The sequence below is a fragment of the Canis lupus genome, chromosome 1 (assembly GCF_048164855.1).
Source record: "Canis lupus baileyi chromosome 1, mCanLup2.hap1, whole genome shotgun sequence".
Taxonomy (NCBI): Eukaryota; Metazoa; Chordata; class Mammalia; order Carnivora; family Canidae; genus Canis; species Canis lupus.
The window spans coordinates 86099587-86119248 of NC_132838.1; the positions used below are offsets into that span (position 1 = coordinate 86099587).

General features: G+C 38.1%; 1 protein-coding gene across 1 annotated transcript in view; it reads right to left on the reverse strand.

Annotated features, from left to right (window-relative positions):
* TMC1 (transmembrane channel like 1) overlaps nucleotides 1-19662 on the reverse strand; it is a 118405-nt gene that overhangs the window by 71306 nt on the left and 27437 nt on the right. Inside the window, exons 5-6 of the mRNA XM_072779409.1 lie at nucleotides 2434-2524; nucleotides 692-773 (exon numbers count right to left, since the gene is read on the reverse strand). Of these exons, the coding sequence (XP_072635510.1) occupies nucleotides 692-773; nucleotides 2434-2524 (173 nt within the window). The remainder of the gene's footprint in view (nucleotides 1-691; nucleotides 774-2433; nucleotides 2525-19662) is intronic.

Sequence of the window (19662 nt, forward strand, 5' to 3'; positions counted from 1 at the left end):
TCTTGAAATATTCATTACTTTAAAAAATTATTTATTATACTTATTGTTTTAAAAATTTTATTTGAAAAAAAAATAAAAATAAAAAAATAAAATAAAAATTTTATTTGCCTTATTCTAAGCCTAGAGCACTGTTCTAAGTAGGCTTTTGATAGAGTATATTCTCCTGACTTCTCTATACCCTACAAACACTGTATAAAATGAAGGCACAATATAATATTCACATAGAAAGTTCCTGGATGATGATTACTTATTCTACTTCAGATTTGAAAATGAGGTTTTAAGATTTCTTCGTTCTTTTTAGACATTGTTCATTTTGATTATTGTCTCCCTCTCACAAGAGTATATATTTTCAATGTCATGTTCATTGCCAAAATAAAATTGCTGCCTTCCCAGTAATATATATGATTCAATGTCATTGCGCACACTATTGACTTCCCCACATAGAAGAGAAAACAAAGTTAGGACAAGAGTGTTTTGGTCTGACTTAGGGAAAGAGATGTGGGGTCTCCAGTGCTGTGCTTGGTAAGTGCTCGCAAATTTTCACAGTAAACCAAGAGAATGTAAAAAAATGATTATTTGTGTTTGTTCATTTTCTTGTATTTAATATTTCCAATAGTATAGAAATTGAGAAAGGCATCTGATGGGCTTATGAAACAACCTCCCTGTCTAATGAGATCTCATGAGCACTTACTTTCAATTGCCTTGATTTTATTTTCCCACGGGACGCAAGCAGCTTTGAAGTTTTCAAAATCACGAAGAAATTTTGCCCATTTCTGAAAAGAAAGTCAAATACAACAGTAAAACCCAGTCTCTTGTTTGCCAAGATGTCTATCTTCCACCCCCATCCCAAAATATCACAAGATGATGAGCTTGGAAAGATCTCTCTGGTGCCACATAAGGCTTTGTGTAAAAAGAGAAAATAGTAGGTTTTACCTGCCTCCCTCTTCCTCACCCACCCCCACCCCAATTCAATTAAAAAAACTTTTATGGATCTCCTGTTTTATAGAAAATATGCTGAGAAAGATCTGTTTATTCTACCAGACAATAAGGGACTGAGTTAGCACCTAATATTAGGTGATAGGCAAATTATATGTGTTTACTTAAATAATCATTACATGAAGAAATTAATGAAATATAAACAAAACATGGCTCCTGACTTGAAGGGCTTGTGGGTCTACTAAAGTACATAAACAAGTAACTTCAATACAGGATGGTAAGTGTTATGACATAGGACACTTTTTATTCTGGTATAAGTAGAGCAGCTAATTAAATAGGAAGACAAAGTATCATAGAAAAGGGAGGAAGAAAAAAATCATACATTAGTTTTCATAAAAGAACTTCCTCCCATTTTATTCCACAATGTTGGGCCATCCATGGTCAAGAGGACCACAAAAGGAAGAATGGGAATGGGGCAGATAACTTTGCATAAGAGCACATTATGACGAGATAATGTAGAACCCAAATAACAGTATGAGACAAGCCTAAAGTTCAAAAGACGATCTGAACTAGAAACAACCCAAAGGTCCATCTACAAGTGAATGGATGAATAAATTGGAGTACCTTCATACAACAGAATACAACACATCGATAACTACCACAACTACCACAACATGGTTGTATCTCATGAATATAATACTGCACCAAAGAAGCCAGAAACAAAAGTATAAATACTGTATGATTCTATTCATTTAAATTATAAAAACAGACAAAATCTCTGATATATGTCATAAATCTTTCTACCTACATTTCATATTTAAGATATATGAATTCTATTCACAAAATCCCATCTGTAGGAAAATGCATTTACCTTACAAATGGCATAGCAATTGTAAAGAACAGATAATAATGCCACCATACCTACTTTGCTTTGAGAGTTAAATATGATAACTTCATTGAAGGATTCAGTTCAGTGCTTGGCATATAGTAAAAACTAAATAAATGTTAGTTTCTCTTCTGTCTTTTCTAAGAATCTATGTTTATATTGGTATATAAACATTCTATTCAATTTATAGTTGATGTTCCTGATAGAGAAGAGCTGTATGGCCCTAAAACTTAAGAAAGAAACTTTGACCCAGTACCCCTTAAGTATCAGGGAATGAAAATGAAAAGGGCACTGTCTTTGCCATTTAGGAGTGAGAAAATCACACAAGTAAGTCTTTTGCCATAAGTCAATGTTTCTCACCTTATTTTTCATTTTAATGCCTTTAAGGAATGTTTTGGGGCTTGTTTGTTTGTTTTCTGAATCACACTCTGTCCCAAATTTCAATATAGATACTCTGTGTATATACTGTATGTCTGTACATGCTTCATACATAGAAAGTGTAAGACATTTTCCCTCTCGCGTAACAGAATCAATTTTTTTTCCCTTGGAATCAATATGGCTGCCCCTAAGAATGCATGGCATCAACAAAAGTGGATTGTGAAAATGCTTACCTTGGCCATCATCATCTTAAACGCAAACCACCGCTTTCCCTTCCCTTTCCCAAGGGCTCCTTCATTTTCACTCACAAATTTTTTTGCTTCCCTGAGAAAATAAAACAAAAGAAGGGTTAAGGGAGATATAGGTTGAGAATCATAGGACAGAGGTAGTGGACATTTCATTTTATTGGGTTTTCAGCCTTATTTCTTCTAGACCCTTAGCACATGAGTTTAAGCTCTATTTCAAGCTCAGGAACCTGTAAATGATGTTAAAGCTTATTAATTCTAGCTGGGAAGAATAAGATATTTTAGTCTCACTTATTAATCAGCAGGAGTCATCAAAAAGCAAGGAATTTATGCTAAGCATCAAAATAGAGAATGCTAATTCTTTTCCATTTCTACCACATATAAGGTTGAACTCAAAATTGACTTCAGACTTTGGCAGTCAGAATGTTTATTTTAAAATATTTTCTTTTCTTCTTTTTTAAGCATTGCTTTTTTAAAAAAAATAGGGCCAAGAAGTTAGGACAAACTGACATTGAACACACCTACTGACCTGGTATCGCATAAAACCAATTATGATTTGAAAGAGAAAAACCATATTATGTGCAGTAAATGGGGTTGAGGGAAGAAGGAAAAGGAAAGGAAATACTTTTGGCCTCATATTCTGAAAGGGCTTCAAATATAAACTTGAACATTATTCCACAATAGTTAACATTTACAATAGTCACATTAGTGTCTTTGTGTGTGTGTAGAAAAGCATCAACTCCTGAAAATGGAGGAGTTTTAATGTTAAATATATTACAATTTTTGTAACTTTGTTTGGCCAATTTAGCTTTTGCTGTATGTTTGACATAGGAAAAGAATTTTAAAAACAGAGGTGGCCCAGGCTTGTCTTGACCTTTTGGGGGCCGTAAAGGATATCACCCAGGATAACCCAAACCTGGACTGTATTTCTACAGCTACAACATTGTTGTCAGTTGGATGGTGCCTCGAATGTGTGATTTTACAGAACAAGACCCTTCCACATATGACTAAGTAAGTAAGCTCATTAACACACAAAGTAAATGTTTATAAAATGAAAGGTCAGTGAGGGATTTTTTTGGTAAGGTATTCCTCAGAACAGTGCTAAACTCATGATTTTATAATATCCAGTGATCGAAAACCCAACATGCACTTGCTGAATGAGCCAGTAACTCACCTGTGCATGTGCACCCACCCATATTATGCCATAAAAAACACAAATGCAACAGAGTATAGATTCTCTTCAGTTATCATACAGAGCCTCCAAATGAGCTCCTTGATGGCAGGGACAATATTTTGTCCTTTTGTATCCCCCACAGCACTGACCACTACTTTGAGCAGAGGAGATGCTTAATAAAACTAAACCTTCTGGAAGTGGAGCTGAATGACACAACTTAGGATGCATAGAGACAGGGGAGTAGCCAATAATTGTATTTTCCATAGTAATTAATGCTCAAAAACCAAAGTCATTCCTAAACTTTGGGACTGCATTCCTCTACATGAGTCTTCTCAGAAATGTAATAGTGCAGACCCCTGGAAATGGGAAGAGTTTCTAGACTGACCTTGTCATCAAATGCCTTGACATTGACATGACCTCTGAGCTACAAATATTAATTTGTAAATGATTTCTAAGGCATTCTACACATTCTAAAATGTTTAATAAAGCCACATCAAAAAGTACAAACTGAGCACTCTCATGGCCGGGTTTCTACACCGATGCAGTCAAGAAAACATGTCATGTTCAAGCGTTAACTATATGTCATAGAGATGATATGGTAGGAGTGAGTACAGCACCTCACAGATGTTTATAAAATTATAAAATATCAGGGGCAGCCCGGGTGCTCAGCGGTTTAGCGCTGCCTTCAGCCCAGGGCCTGATCCTGGAGACCCGGGATCAAGACCCACGTCAGGCTCCCTGCATGGAGCCTGCTTCTCCCTCTGCCTGTGTCTCTGCCTCTCTTTCTCTCTGTCTGTGTGTGTCTCTCATGAATAAATAAATAAAATCTTAAAAATAAATAAATAAATAAACTTATAAAAAATCTTACTGACCTAAGTTAACCTTGACTCTAACTTGAGTTCTAACTCAGCCTCTGTGATTTGTCTCTGTGACCTTACCCAGGCTTTTGACCCTCTCTGTATACACGTTCAGGAGGTCCTACTTCTCAGAGGAAAGCACATGTGCCCAGGACTCACACACATGTGAGAAAGATCTGCACAATTTCCCTTGGTTACTTTGTGGCTTTTAACACATCAGGATTCCCCAACAAACAAACCAGGGAGCAATAGTTTCCCTGCCTGGCCAGTGGTGGCAAGAAGAAGGAGAAATCATAAACGTGAAAGTGTTGGAGGGATTACTACACAGTGGATTCTCCTGTAATACTTGTTTCAAAACTGAAAATCTGTCGTAACAGGATTGATACAATCCAGAGCAATTTAAGCATACCACAAATTTTGCGTTTGCTTAAATTTCTACAAGAAATACTAGGGAAATGCAGAGAGTTGCATCCAGCTAAACCTAGCAGTGTATACACAAAATGTACACACCTCACCCAGCTACCTCACTGCACTCCGTGTGTTAGAAAAGCCATATCCATTCACAGCTGGTCTTATAAAACTTCCTTCCAAATGTCACAATACATCACAAATTACAGACCTGTGAAAACCACTTCCACAAGCAAACATCAGATCTTTTTCAAAGTAACTGCCATATTCATTTTGGTATTTATGTATTTCTTACCCATTTAGCATGTGTAAAATGTTGCTGCCATTTTATACCTATCTTTTTTAATGTGTCACTGATGATATTTCTGACTATTAGTCCCTTACCCCCAGTTTTCCTATAAGCCCTGTGGTTTTCACTGCCCTATTTTGCAGTTTGATGGGCTTTAGGAACCCACATATTGTGTTATAGTGAAACTGGCTATAATTCAATTATTTGGCATCAAGAATCTTGAAATTCATAAAACCAAGTATACGTAGGAATCACCACATCATTCTATTATAATAAACATATATAAATAGAGAATCACTCTATTAGGAACATCAAAATTTGTTTTTCAAATGTAAAGTGCCTACTTCACGGGCATATTTGCTACTCTAGCTACTTAGCAGATAATTTAAAAGATGCTCAGTTTGGTTTTTTAGAGTTACATCACTTTCTAGATGAGTGGCCAATTAGAAAACATGACTGCTCTAAACAGCCATAAGTATAAAGAAATAGCTATTCTACTTCATATTTCTGACAAGATTTTTAATTTTGTGAACTGATGATTATGTTATAGGATCATTAAACTAGCAAGATTTAAGAGAGAGAGAGAGTGAAGTCAGGGTTATAAACAAATTAAAATCACCACAAAATTAATCATAAATTCATCTAATAATATAGAAACCTATTCACATGGCATTCATAAGAGTTTTGTCAGTTATTATAAATATAGTTTTCCTTAGAGCAATCTAAACAAGATTTTATCATTTGTTTCTTCAAATGACTAGTTTTTCCTGATGCTAGGTATAGTTTCATATTGCTCTCTCAAGTACTACCTCACCCTACCCTCAACATACATATTCTGACATTGGTTTTCAGATAAAAACCTGGACTTCACTCAATATTATGTAATCTCGGGTGGAAATTTCTTCTCTTCCCTAATGCCTTCCCCCCTCCTCCATTCTCCAAAAGGCCTTCCACCAAGTTTCATACCATAAGGATACCTGAAGAGTCATTCTAGCTCCTTTTGTTCCCCATTGCCCACTCTTGTCAAAATTGCTAAAGGAATCAACTCAGCAGAAGTCTAGGGGGTGGGACCCCTGGGTGGCTCAGGGGTTGAGTGTCTGCCTTTGGCTCAGGTTGTGATCCCAGAGTCCTAGGATCTAGTTCCGCATGGAGCTCCCCACAGGAGCCTGCTTTTCCCTCTGCCTGTGTCTCTGCCTCTTTCTCTCTCTCTCTCACTCTTTCTCTCTCTGTGTGTGTGTCTCTCATGAATGAATAAATCAAATCTTTAAAAAAGAAGAAGATAAACAAAAAGTCTAGGGGGTGCAGTTAAAAAAAAAAAAAAGCCAGAGTTTACGGGGTGGGATGAGAATAGTTTTTGTTTGTTTGTTTGTTTGTTTGTTTGTTTGCTTTTTTTTACCAAGAATAGATTCTTGAACCTCCTTAGAGGATGCTCTCAGGTTATAAGGAAGCACTTTTGCAGCTTGCTGGTCTAGAAGAAGGGACATGGGATAGGAAGAAGTTGGTGACTTAGTGAAAGAACGTCTCTTAACACTATTTTCTCGGCTAACCTTTGCAATGAGGGGCACCAATTCAGGATAAAAAGCAACAACAACAAGAAAAAATCTAGAACCACTCAATCCCATCCTCTCCAATAATGGATTTCTTAACCAGAAGACAGCATCTTTCATTGTGTGATTAGAAACAAGATACAAAAGGGAAATATCCAATACAGAGATGAGCACTGAAAGGTACTTAACACACTAGAGTGCCCACTACAGATATCAGAATCCAAGAACATAAAGAGCACAGCCTTTGAAAACTAAAACGCAAGAAAACTTTTCTATTTTTCCTATAGTTAATGCATCTTCCTACCCATTTGTACTTATCTGGATAATATAAAGGGATATTTTTTGCACGGATAATATGAGTAAGATTTTGTGGATAAACTTTGAATATCTATTGGCTTCAAACCATCCAAATGTCTGACAGAAAGATGTGTGTCATTCCCTTGAATTGCATTCAACAAAAGTCGCCTGCCAAGTCTGTAATCCGGTCTCCAGGTCTTGGAGCTCAAACCAGCCCTGGTACGATATGCACAGCTCCCTGCACTGTAACCCCAGACCCAGGGATAAATAATTGAGTGAGATCTATTTAATGGCAATAATACCTGGCCTCATAATTCATTTATCAACCCCTTGTGTTGGTAATTAGAATAATAAGGTTTCATGGGCTTTCAAGAATGCTTTCACAGTTAGTTGAAGGAGCACATTTGGCCTAACTTACAAAATAGATAATTTACTTGCAACACATGATACAGCCCTGATTACACGGGGGAGTTAGGACATGCTATGCTGCCTCTAACACATTCTCATCCCAACGTGTTCCCTGTTTGGGTTAGGTTGAGTTGACTCTTCTTCCCTCTTGTTTTCAGTTTGATAGTATGATTAAGCAACCAATGCATTGCTGAAGTACATGAAAGACATTTCAAAACTGGTCTTTAAGGCAACTGTAATCAAAACTTGCACTCATGGACACTTCTTAGTAAAGGGATCAGAAGAAAGAGAAGTCTTTTCTTAGTAAACGCTGTTGTTTAAAAAAAAAAAAAAAGTGACCATTTTAAATTGACTCAAAGTCAAAACTCTGACTTTTCCTAAAATAGTACTGAGTAATTGAAAGAAAGTTGCAGAGTTTGGAAGCTACTCTTATGCACAGAGGTTGGAAATGAAGACTACAGGCCTCCTAGATAATAAAACTCCATAATTAGACTGGAAGTGATGATTTAAAATACCTGCTTTTTAATAAAGGAGATGCTGGTGCCAGTGGTGGTAATGGTTGGATGCTCAGTTGCATCATTTATGAAATGGAGATACTAATAGTTCTGTCATGGGGCTGCTGTGTGTTTTATGGGAACTAATGCATGCAATATGTTTAGTCATAACACATGTAATGTGTCCATGGCAAACATAAGAACACTATGAATAGGAACTATTATTAACAACAGTAGTACTAATAGTGCTGACTTCAATTTTTATGCCTAAGCCTCCAAATTACAAAGCTGAGAAAGGACAAGATATTCCCAGGCAAAACTGCTCAGAAAGCCAGCCCGTTTCCCATCAGATGATGAGATGTGGGAAGAGTGGGAATTGTTCTTGCCACTAAATGAGCAAGAGAGGATTCAGCCCCAAATTTGAGACCTGATGTGTTCAGTTTTGGAAGCCCTAGTTGTGACTCAGCCCGAGAGGATACAGGGGTGAATTCTAGCCTGAGTCTTGCTCTAGCCGGGCTGTGTTGCTACAGAGAGCTCAGGTCAGCTGGGGTGTCTCTGTGCTAAGAGCCAAAAATGGATCTCTCTCCTTTGAATATGACTATATTCTATTCAATTCTATTATCTCTGTCTTATCATTGAGACCTGGGTTTGAATCTTGGCTCTGTCACACACTAGCTGTGTGCTTTTGGGAAAGTTATGAGATTTATGGATCCCAACTAAGCATTCCCACCTGTAAAATGTGATCGGTAACAGTAATGGTGATGTTAGCTAACATATAACTAACTTGCCATGTACCAAGCACTATTTATGTCCATCATCTCATTCAATCCCTACAAAACCAAGCAAGGTGACAACTACTACTGTTATCCCTATCTCAGAGATGAAAAACTGAGGATTAAATTAATGAAATCAGGATCCAAGCTTACCCAAAAAGTAAATGTCCCAGTTTGGCTGGGTTCTGAGCTTAGTGCCCTCAGTTTCCCCTGAATAACATCATTATCTACCTCCTGTGATTGGCACAGGGGCACAAAAAAAGTAGAGAGGACATGAGTAAAGCAGTACTTGGTACACTTAGCCATTTTTTTCCAAGCATTTATTGAGTGTGTTTGTTCTTAGCAATGTGTAAAATGCTTTGAAAGAAATAAAAGAAATGTGGATTCCTTTCTGAAGTTTAAACTCCATTAAGGAAAATGAAATATAGGTCCATAAAACTGTTATGTAACAATGCTTGACAGCCTTAAAGTGAAAAGAGAGAGGACACTGGAGGCCTGAGAGCTTTTGAAGATGTAGATGAGATAAGAATTAAACTGGGCATTGAAGCGCTGATAGAATTCAAGTAGGCAGAGAAAGGCATTCTAGGCATCAGTTGGTAGGAATTTTTCTAACAAAAGAGATATTTCCACCATGGAGCACATATACAAGCTCATATTATCAGATAGACTTACATTCAGCTCTTCACAAGGCCACTGACACGACTTGGTGGGCAGGCCATGCTGATTTTGCTTGGTTCACGTGCATCTGAATCAAACATGTGCAATAAATTCTGAATACTGTAAACAGATGGATTTACAAGGCATTGCCTCAGAGTGAGAGAAGCCATTCTGCTTTGGAAGCCTGGGTAAAATGATTCTGCACAATACCTGGGTGTTTTTTTGTTTTTTTTAAATACCTGGGTGTTCACGTTTCTACCCTATGCTTAACATTTCTAGGTGCTATGAAACAGGTTTTCAAAATGCTGTCTTATGATATTTAGGAGTGCTAAAAAAAAAAAAAAAAAAAAGCCTTAATTTTTTGTTGGAACAGTGTGCTCTGCCTTTTGATCCATGAGTGGGCAAGAAATTTCAAATGATGGCAGTTTAGCGAGCTCTGCAAATAATCAAGACAACCTAGTAAACTTGACTGCTTGCTCCATGACAAACTTAGATCGGGAGGTCTGTCCTAAACACTTGGCAACACAACTAACCTATGTAAGGTCATTCACAGAGCATTCTATGCTTCTATATGAACTTGGCTTTCTACTCAGTTGACTTGAAATCTTCCTTTTCACTGTTTTCTTGCATTTCCTAAGCTTTTCTGATCCTTGTGACCAAGCACTAGTCAAGAAACACTATAACAGGATATGTATAAAATGAAAAATTAATTCATCCAGAGAGTCGTGTGTCCTTATGTAGCTATCCCAGTATGTATGTGTATGTATATGTTAAAATACATGGACATATGTATACATATACATATATGTGTAAATTCATGCATGTATCCTGTAAACACATAACTAACAACTATTTGAAAAAAGTGATTTATAGTACTTAAAAATCTCTAATTTTCAGGACTATAGAAAGAAATTTTAGATATATTACATTGAATATATAAAACTATTCCCCTTTCTTCCTCCCATCTAATTTGTCATGATATTCTAATATAATGTTCTCCAAATATTTACTGTAGCATATGCATGCATGTTAATAAGGCTTAGCCACTTTTATTCTACAGCACAAAGCTTATTTAAATCCCCAATTTAGCCACTTTTATTCTACAGCACAAAGCTTATTTAAATCCCCCAAAGTAATAATTCACTTGCTATTCCTTGGTCATTTACATAAAAATATCCTCAAATATTCCTTCATTATCCTCTTATAAACCTGATAAAGGGTTGCTTTCAGAATTTGTATCTTACTCAAGATCTGGATGACACTTCTTTTAAACAAAAAAGGCCCATTTCTCAAATTAATCGTATTCTGTGCTTATCATGTACACATTTGCTTTCCTCTTACTGTTAATGTATTATGTCAAACATATTTAAAAGCATTTCTAGATCATTGTAAGTGGTAATTAGTGAATTTCTCTTCTTAATCACCTTTCAGAGATAATATATCTGTGGATAGTCTAATAACAAGTTGTGAAAATTAGCTGTCACCAGCAGCTGACACTCTAAAGAATGCAACTTAGGTAAATTGCTATTTATCAAAAAATGGTTGGAGGGTAGGATACTCTGACAACGTGGGAAAACTAATTCAGTGTGTCTTATCATCTGTAATATATTGACTGATAATACTCTAGGAAAGTAGTGTACAATAAAATGCAGTTAAAAAGAGGATAGTAACCACATTTTATCTACCTAGAGGAAAATTTTAGAACTTTATTCTATTTACTTTTTAATATAATTATTATCTTATGGTGTACAGGGGGAAAAAATCCCTGTTTTTTTAGCTTTGAGGTTATTTGAATTCTAAATAAGCAGATATTTGTGAAAGGCAGTGAGTATTGATTGCCAAGAGTTGGTGAGCAACCTTGAATATTAGCATATTTTAGACTCATTTTCCAATGACCATTAATTACCCTTCCATCAACCATCTGGACAGAATCTCAGGCTGTTTTAATGAGGCGGGTATTTGAAATTTTGAGGTTGGTACAAGAGCCATAAATGCCTTCACAACTCTCTAAAAGAGATGGGAGCTGGAGTCCAGGGGGGCACTTAAAAAGCTTGCAAAACCAAGGTGAAGAATAGACCATCTCCAGGTAACTCTGACAAAATGATACAGTGTAGATAGGAAAGATTAAATAAATCATGTAATTAATAAAGAACTTTTGGTAGGCAAAAGTATATTGATCTCCAGTATCTCAGAGCTGACTTCCTTAGCAACTGAAAAAGTTTCAAATCTCAAGTAAAAAGAAAAAGAAAACAAACAAACAATTTTCTCATGTGAACTCTATCAGAATCCTTTAAGGGAGAATTTCAAAATATTATTTGAGAAATATTATTAAAATTACCCACAGTGATTTTCTAACCACTCACAATAGCACAGCAAGTATTAACAGGCTATCTCCAAAACGGAGTTGTCAGGAACATTGTTCTTATTTAATAGGAAAGATTAATTCTAATGCAATGAAAATAAGACAGGCAGCTGGGACAGGTGAACTCAAATGTGAATTTTAAGTCAGAAAAGATTTCTGATCCCAAACAAGACTTGATTATTTTTAAATAAGATGCACTGGAGCTGATTCAGCTACCGATTGTTGTGTTTTCAGGGATTTTGTAAACTAATTCTTAAACTGTTAGTAGCTTGAAACTGATCATAGTGGGAGTATTTACACCATGGAAATCGGCAAATGCTACAAATCAAGGCCTTTTAATAGCACATTCTTGCCTCTTATTGACAGATTCATGCAGACCCCTAAAAGGCTCTGTCAACTCTATTTGAGTTCTATTTCTATAGCAGTTGGCAGAGAAAGGACCTCAGAGGAGAGAGGATAATTCATGAAGGAGGTAGAACTGGAAGAAAGATAAGAAGAAGAATAGCAGAAAAGTAGAGAGGATACCTGAAGGAAGTGAGAATGTCTAGATTTGAAAATTAGTCATTTCCCTGGAAAACATGGTTCACATGAGAAGTGGTGTGGCCCAGTAGAGAGAACCTATGAGGTTTGGGGATGGAGAAATCTGGATTTGATCTTCACCTTGACGGTTACTAGCTGTGTGAGACTACTTTACCTCTGTCAGTTTCAGCTTTCTCATCTGTAAAATAGGGATAGCTTTCTGTTTTCAAGGTGTTTATGAGAATTTAAAAAGTTAATGTGTTCAGCATCTTCTAGCATAGGATCTGATACATAATAGACACTCCGAAACAAAAACAAAAACAAAAAACAAACTGAAGATGATACTGTCCCATCTCCAAACCTCATGGTCACCATCATCAGTAACTAATTATTTGGAAAAGAAACTGGACTTCGGATTGCAAATCCAGACTGTAGAGCTCACTGATTTTTTTTCACTGATTTGTTAAGTAAAAGCTTGTACACTTTGTTAATTCCTGGAGAGGTATTGAAGGCCTTGAACATAGGGATCACATGTTCAAAATAGTATTGGAAAAGAACACCCCAACTGTAGGGCATGAACAGTCTTTGGAGTAACGTAGACTTGGTTCTGTTAAGCTGAGTTTGCTGAATTATTTGAGACTGTTCCATTATGCTACTGTAATGGATGCAACTGATTAAAAGAATTAAACATAGACAATAAGAAAGCTCTTGGCTCATAATATTCAGATGAAATTCCTAGGCAGGGTAAATTTGGTATGCCTGGGGCTATGTAGTCACACAAAGCCCCATGTGTGCTCAGTGCCCACTTCAATGCTCTGCCATTGGTATCTTGAAATTCTTAATCATTGAAATTCTGAACTATTTTTTAACAAAGGGTCTTACATTTTCATTTTGCACCAGATCCTGCAAATTCTGTAGCTGGCTCGGCACACAGGATATGTTAAGTATAGCTAATAAATAAACCTGTAGCGTGTGATACATAGGCATAATTAACAAGATGTGTTCCCATACAGATAGTAAGTTAGTGACCTGTAATACCTGACAAAGAAAGACAGAAAGTAGATGGAAAATACGATGAACAAATAAGAAGGTTAGAAGTGGTTGGAAGGACCAACTTATGATCCTATCACTCTGGGACTGATTATCTGTCACCACTAAATTGACCATGCATTGGTGTCATCCAATGTGTTTCTCTTCTCCTAGCTTGTGTTCTGCTCAAGAAAAGCAGCTACAACTGTAGCATTTCAACAGGCTAATTGACAAGGTATTACTATAGTCAAACATACTTGCTCTGTGTCATTCTGATAGAGCAGATGCCTATGGTTGGCCCATCATCTTCATTCTGTGGGGCCCTTTGGGACCTTGGTCCTCTTTTTTTTTTTCTTTCTCTTAAGAGAAAAAGAATGTGTATGGATGCTCAAGTGGCAAGGATGGGAGGGCAGAGGGAGATGGAGAGAGAGACAGAATCTTAAGTAGACTCCATGCCCAGTACAGAGCCTCATGTGGGGCTCAGTTTTACAACCCTGAGATCATGACCTGAGCCAAAATCAAGAGTCAGATGCTCAACTGACTGAACCACCCAAGTGTTCGGGGACCTCAGTCCTCTTAACTACATCATCAGTAGAATGAGAAAGACAGAACATGTGAATATTGTGATATCCAATATTCAAGAAGTGTGCTCCTGTGGCCTACTACGTCACTCTATGATCATTCTTTCCTGGCATGTTCATTTACCCCATCTCTTTGCTCTCGCTTGTCACTATACTTTAACTTGACTTAATAGACCATGTGATTTGAATATGTTAGTTTGCTCTGTGAACCTTTCAGTCCCATGACCACTGGTAGAGCTTGCCTGGCAATTAGTATACTTAGAGATCTGCATCTCATCAGAGTAATTTTCTACACAAGTTCAAATCATGGTTCTACCACTTAGTTACCTGAACATAAACAATTACTTATTCTCTCAGAGTGTTGGTTTCCTTACATACAAAACCAAAGTAATAATATCTCTGTTGAAGGATGGTTGAGAGTGATAAATGAAATTATGATAGTAAAATAATAATAGCTAACATGCATAAAATGATTACTATGGGCCAGCATCATTCTAAGTGTTGTAGATCTTAACTGATCTAATCCTCTCAATAATTCTATGAAGCAGTACTGTTATTCTCATTTATAAGTGAGAAAATGCAAGGATGCAAAGCTAAGAAAATTGTCCAAGGTCACAGTATCATGCTTAATACCTAGCAGGCATTTATTAAATAATAGAAAAATTAGATATCAGGGCACCTGGGTGGTTCAGTAGGTTAAGCGTCAGACTTTTGGTTTCAGATCAAGTCATGATCTCAGGGTCTCAAGATCAAGTTCTGCCTTGGACTCCAGACTGGGCATGGAGACTGCTTAAGATCCTCATTCTTTCTCCCTCTTCCTCCCCACCTCCACTCACACATGTACTCTCTCTAAAAAATAAAAATAGGGGCACCACCTGGGTGGCTCAGTCAGTTGAGTGTCTGCCTTCGGTTCAGGTCATGATCCCAAATCCTGGGATTGAGCCCCTTGGTGGGCTCCATGCTCAGCAAGGAATTTGATTCTCCCTCTCCCTCTACTCCACCCCCTGATCGTGCTCACACTCTCTCTTTCTCTCCTTTTCACTCTCTCTCAAGTAAATAAATAAAATCATTAAAAATAAATAAATAAGGAAGCCTGGGTGGCTCAGTAGTTGAGCATCTGCCTCTGGCTCAGGGCATGATCCCAGGGTCCTGGGATTGAGTCCCTCATCAGGCTCCCCATAGGAAGCCTGCTTCTCCCTCTGCCTGAGTCTCTGCCTCTCTATGTCTCTCATGAATAAATAATAAAATATTTTAATAAAAAAATAAATAATCAAAATTTTAAAATTAAATTAAATTTTAAAAAAGAAAAGAAAAATTGGGTGTCAATGTTACACTATGATCAGCAAAATTCAGATGTACTGATTTCCAGTAGTTGTCATTCTTTAGAGGAGAAAATCAATATACATAAGGTACTTACAAAGTACAAAAACTGAACACCGCTACTTTGTTTGAGTTATTGATTAAAAAGAATCCCAATGGGTGAAGTGTGTGTTGGTAGGTGAGGACCCATGATCAAAGGTCCTCTTGTGTGGAAGTCCTCATTCCATCATAATGACAGATGAAGGAAAGTCTTTTGTGAACAAAAAGAGAAATCATGATTCTTACCTATAAAAATCTCAAGCTCCAAGGAAATTGAGAGGAATAGATGGGAGCCAAGGGACTAGCTTTCCCAGATCGGGCCAGCAAAGGACATCAATTTTGGTCTATTCTTACTGTCTTAGAAATACCTTAGCTCCCCCAATGGAAAAAAAAAAAAATACAGTGAAATCAAAAACAAAACAAACAAAAAGAATACTGGAGGGTGAAGGAAGATTGAGTAAGAAAGACTGTTACCTTAATGACTAGCTGACCATTAAAAGCACATGTTTAAATGTAAGTGAAATTCTAAGAATTACTTTCTTGGCTTTAACGAATGTGCCATTAATAAATCACCAGGGCAAGTTAGCCAATGCACAACTCCCAGAAATATTGGGTCAGCGTGCCACAAAGCTAAGAAATTAAAGCAGCCAGTATAATAGCTAAGCAAACATGTCTGTTATCAAAATAAATAAATTTAAAATATCTTCTACCCAAGAGCCGTTTCATGTGAAAGTATATTAGAGTATTCCCATACCCTCATGAAATATAAGAACTGCTTCCTCCCCCAAATCAGCTTCTTTAAATATCCAGTTAAGTGAGGATATTTAATTATTTCTTTTTTTTAATACATTTATTTTTTATTGGAGTTCAATTTACCAACATACAGAATAACACCCAGTGCTCATCCCGTCAAGTGCCCCCCTCAGTGCCCGTCACCCATTCACCCCCACCCTCCGCCCTCCTCCCCTTCCACCACCCCTAGTTCATTTCCCAGAGTAAGGAGTCTTTATGTTCTGTCTCCCTTTCTGATATTTCCCACACATTTCTTCTCCCTTCCCTTCTATTCCCTTTCACTATTATTTATATTCCCCAAATGAATGAGAACATATAATGTTTGTCCTTCTCCGATTGACTTACTTCACTCAGCATAATACCCTCCAGTTCCATCCACGTTGAAGCAAATGGTGGGTATTTGTCGTTTCTAATGGCTGAGTAATATTCCATTGTATACATAGACCACATCTTCTTTATCCATTAATCTTTCGATGGACACCGAGGCTCCTCCCACAGTTTGGCTATTGTGGCCATTGCTGCTATAAACATTGGGGTGCAGGTGTCCCGACATTTCATTGCATCTGTATCTTTGGGGTAAATCCCCAACAGTGCAATTGCTGGGTCGTAGGGCAGGTCTATTTTTAACTCTTTGAGGAACCTCCACACAGTTTTCCAGAGTGGCTGCACCAGTTCACATTCCCACCAACAGTGTAAGAGGGTTCCCTTTTCTCTGCATCCTCTCCAACATTTGTGGTTTCCTGCCTTGTTAATTTGCCCCATTCTCACTGGTGTGAGGTGGTATCTCATTGTGGTTTTGATTTGTATTTCCCTGATGGCAAGTGATGCAGAGCATTTTCTCATGTGCATGTTGGCCATGTCTATGTCTTCCTCTGTGAGATTTCTCTTCATGTGTTTTGCCCATTTCATGAATTTTGCACAGCAAAGGATACAGTCAACAAAACTAAAAGACAACCTACAGAATGGGAGAAGATATTTGCAAATGACCTATCAGATAAAGGGCTAATTTCCAAGATCTATAAAGAACTTATTAAACTCAACACCAAAGAAACAAACAATCCAATCATGAAGTGGGCAAAAGACATATTTAATTATTTCTTATGTCAATAGGCACAGAAGCATTTATTTTTCCTTCAAATGGGTGCTTTATATACAAGGCCATTGTGTAGATGAAACAATCCCTAAGTCTCTGCTGGGAGCTAGTGGTGTGGCCAGGCAACCCTCTCTTACCTCTGCCTGCCTTGCCCTGAAGGGATTTCACCAAACCACTTGAACTCTGAAGTAAACAGTTTGAAAACCACTGGCCACCATCCAATCCCTTCATTGTATGAATAAATACATGAGGCTCCAAGAGGTGAGGTTAGAGTAGAACTTAGCCTGGAGTCCATGTCTCTCTCTCTCTCTTTTTTTAAGATATTTATTTATTCGTGAGAGACACAGAGGGAAAGGCAGAGACTTAGGCAGAGGGAGAAACAGGCTCCTTGTGGGGAGCCCGATGCCAGACTCCATCCCAGGACCCCGGGATCACGTCCTGAGCCAAAGGCAGAAATCTAACCACTGAGCCAAACAGGTGGCCCTCACATCTCTTTATTTTCACTCCCCAACCCACCTTACTGTAACAAAACAAAGTAGTTGCTTATTCAAGTTTAGTCATACAGACTTTAAACACACCATGTCGAATGTTCCGGAGTAGTTGGTTTTGAGATTTCAAGATGAGTAATAAGTAGACCGGTTATTTTCCATCTAGGTGTTTTATATCACTTGTGATGGTTGCTATCAGGTTATGCAGTCATCTATAAATACAGTGAGGAAAGATCTAGGTAACCAACTTCCAAGGGAAACCCATTAACAACTTAAAAAAATTATGCCTACAATTCTGGCTGTTGGATATTTTTTAAATTAATTACTAATAAAAAATTAGGAATTGAGTTTCAAAGAGATGAAAATTATACCACTATTTCCCTTCCCCTGCCCCCCCCACCACATATTTTCACCCATTTGATAAACAATTTATAGAGCAGGACATTCTGCTTACTGAAGTTTTCTGTTTCTCAGAATCAAGACAGTAGACTTCAATCCTGACTGTATATCAATGACGTTTAGAGTCAAAAACAAAAATATGCATACCCTGGTCTGGGCCAGGCACACCTGCCTTTCCAAACCTGGAGATTATCATTCAACAGGTTTAAGGCCACACGAATGTGCAAAACTGCATTAGCACACAGGAAAACACACTGAAAAACATTGTCCCCGGTGACAGAGGAAAGATGTGCCTTCTCTTCAGTCCTAAAAAGCCAATACTGCTGCCTTGAAAGTGCTGAGCTCCACTCCTGAGCCACGTTCAAGAGTCCTCAGGGATTAACAACCCATTTTTAGGGCCTCTTGCCCATGTATTAACTGCTTATTTTAACTGTCATTTGGCCTCAGCTCTAAGGATGCTCATGTTGCTAGTGAGCATCCCTTCAGAAAGTGGGAACCACCTCTGAGGGGCCCCCCCACTATTATATAATAGCTGCTATTCCCTATGCCTTACTCTAAAACACATCTTGAAAGCCTGACCCTCTGATAAATCTGTTTTGGGTGTTTCCTCAGTTTTTCATAGTTCAGAGCCAGATGGAAAGCCTTGGAACCCCGACACAGATCCAAACCTATGACCTAAGTATCTACTGTAGTTATACTGAGCCTACTGCCTTGGATTCCATATACTTAGTGAGGATTGATGACTGGAGGTGAATTCTGGGATAACATAATCCTCAGAAATGTCCTCTCAGAATTAGAAGTCCCTGAAAGACATAAAGGGTAGGAGAAAAGTTCCCTCTCTACTCCCATGTTGGGGTAGAGAAACCTTTACCTCTATATACCATAAGTATTGACCACTTGCTCTAATAACATGATTGAAATCCACGGGGAAGCCGCTTAATACAACATTGAGAGACCCACAAAGGGAGACAGGCCGGGGACTATAGTGCCAACAGCTCCATTAAGGAGGGTGAAACCAAGGAAATCAGGCCAATCGCTGACACCAGCTGTGCAGAGCATTGCAAAGCTACGAAGCAGGACTCACTTCTGGCCACAGACAATCATCGCAAGATGGTGAGCATTACTGACATGTGAGAAGCCATCATCATTCCTTTTCTGGCCCTGAATCTGTGCTTCCATTCTGCAAGCTGGCTTTGAAGTTGATGTTCTGAATTGCTGTCTTGGTAACGTGCCGATATTGCTCCCTTGCTGCACAGGTAGGAGGCCGAACGCTGGAATGCATACAAGCTTTAACCAAGTAGTGTCAGCAGGTGATGTGGATTGTTTGAGAACTGTGCACACTGAAAAGTGAATGCCCCTTTTGCAGAGGCAACTAGTGCCAAGCCCCAGCTGCTATTTCCCTGTAGGAATGAGGGACCAGATCCTCCACTTATCCAGCAAAAGCTGGACATCTGGATTTTTTTTTAAGATTTTATGTATTCATTCATGAGAGAGACACTCAAAGAGAGAGGCAGAGACACAGGCGGAGGGAGAAGCAGGCTCCATGTAGGAAGCTCAATGTGGGACTCGATCCCAGGACCCCAGGATCATACCCTGGGCCTATGGCAAGCACCAAACCACTGAGCCACCCAAGCGTCCCATGGATTTTTTTTTTTTTAAATGTATGCCCAGCATGGGGCCCAATGTCAGGC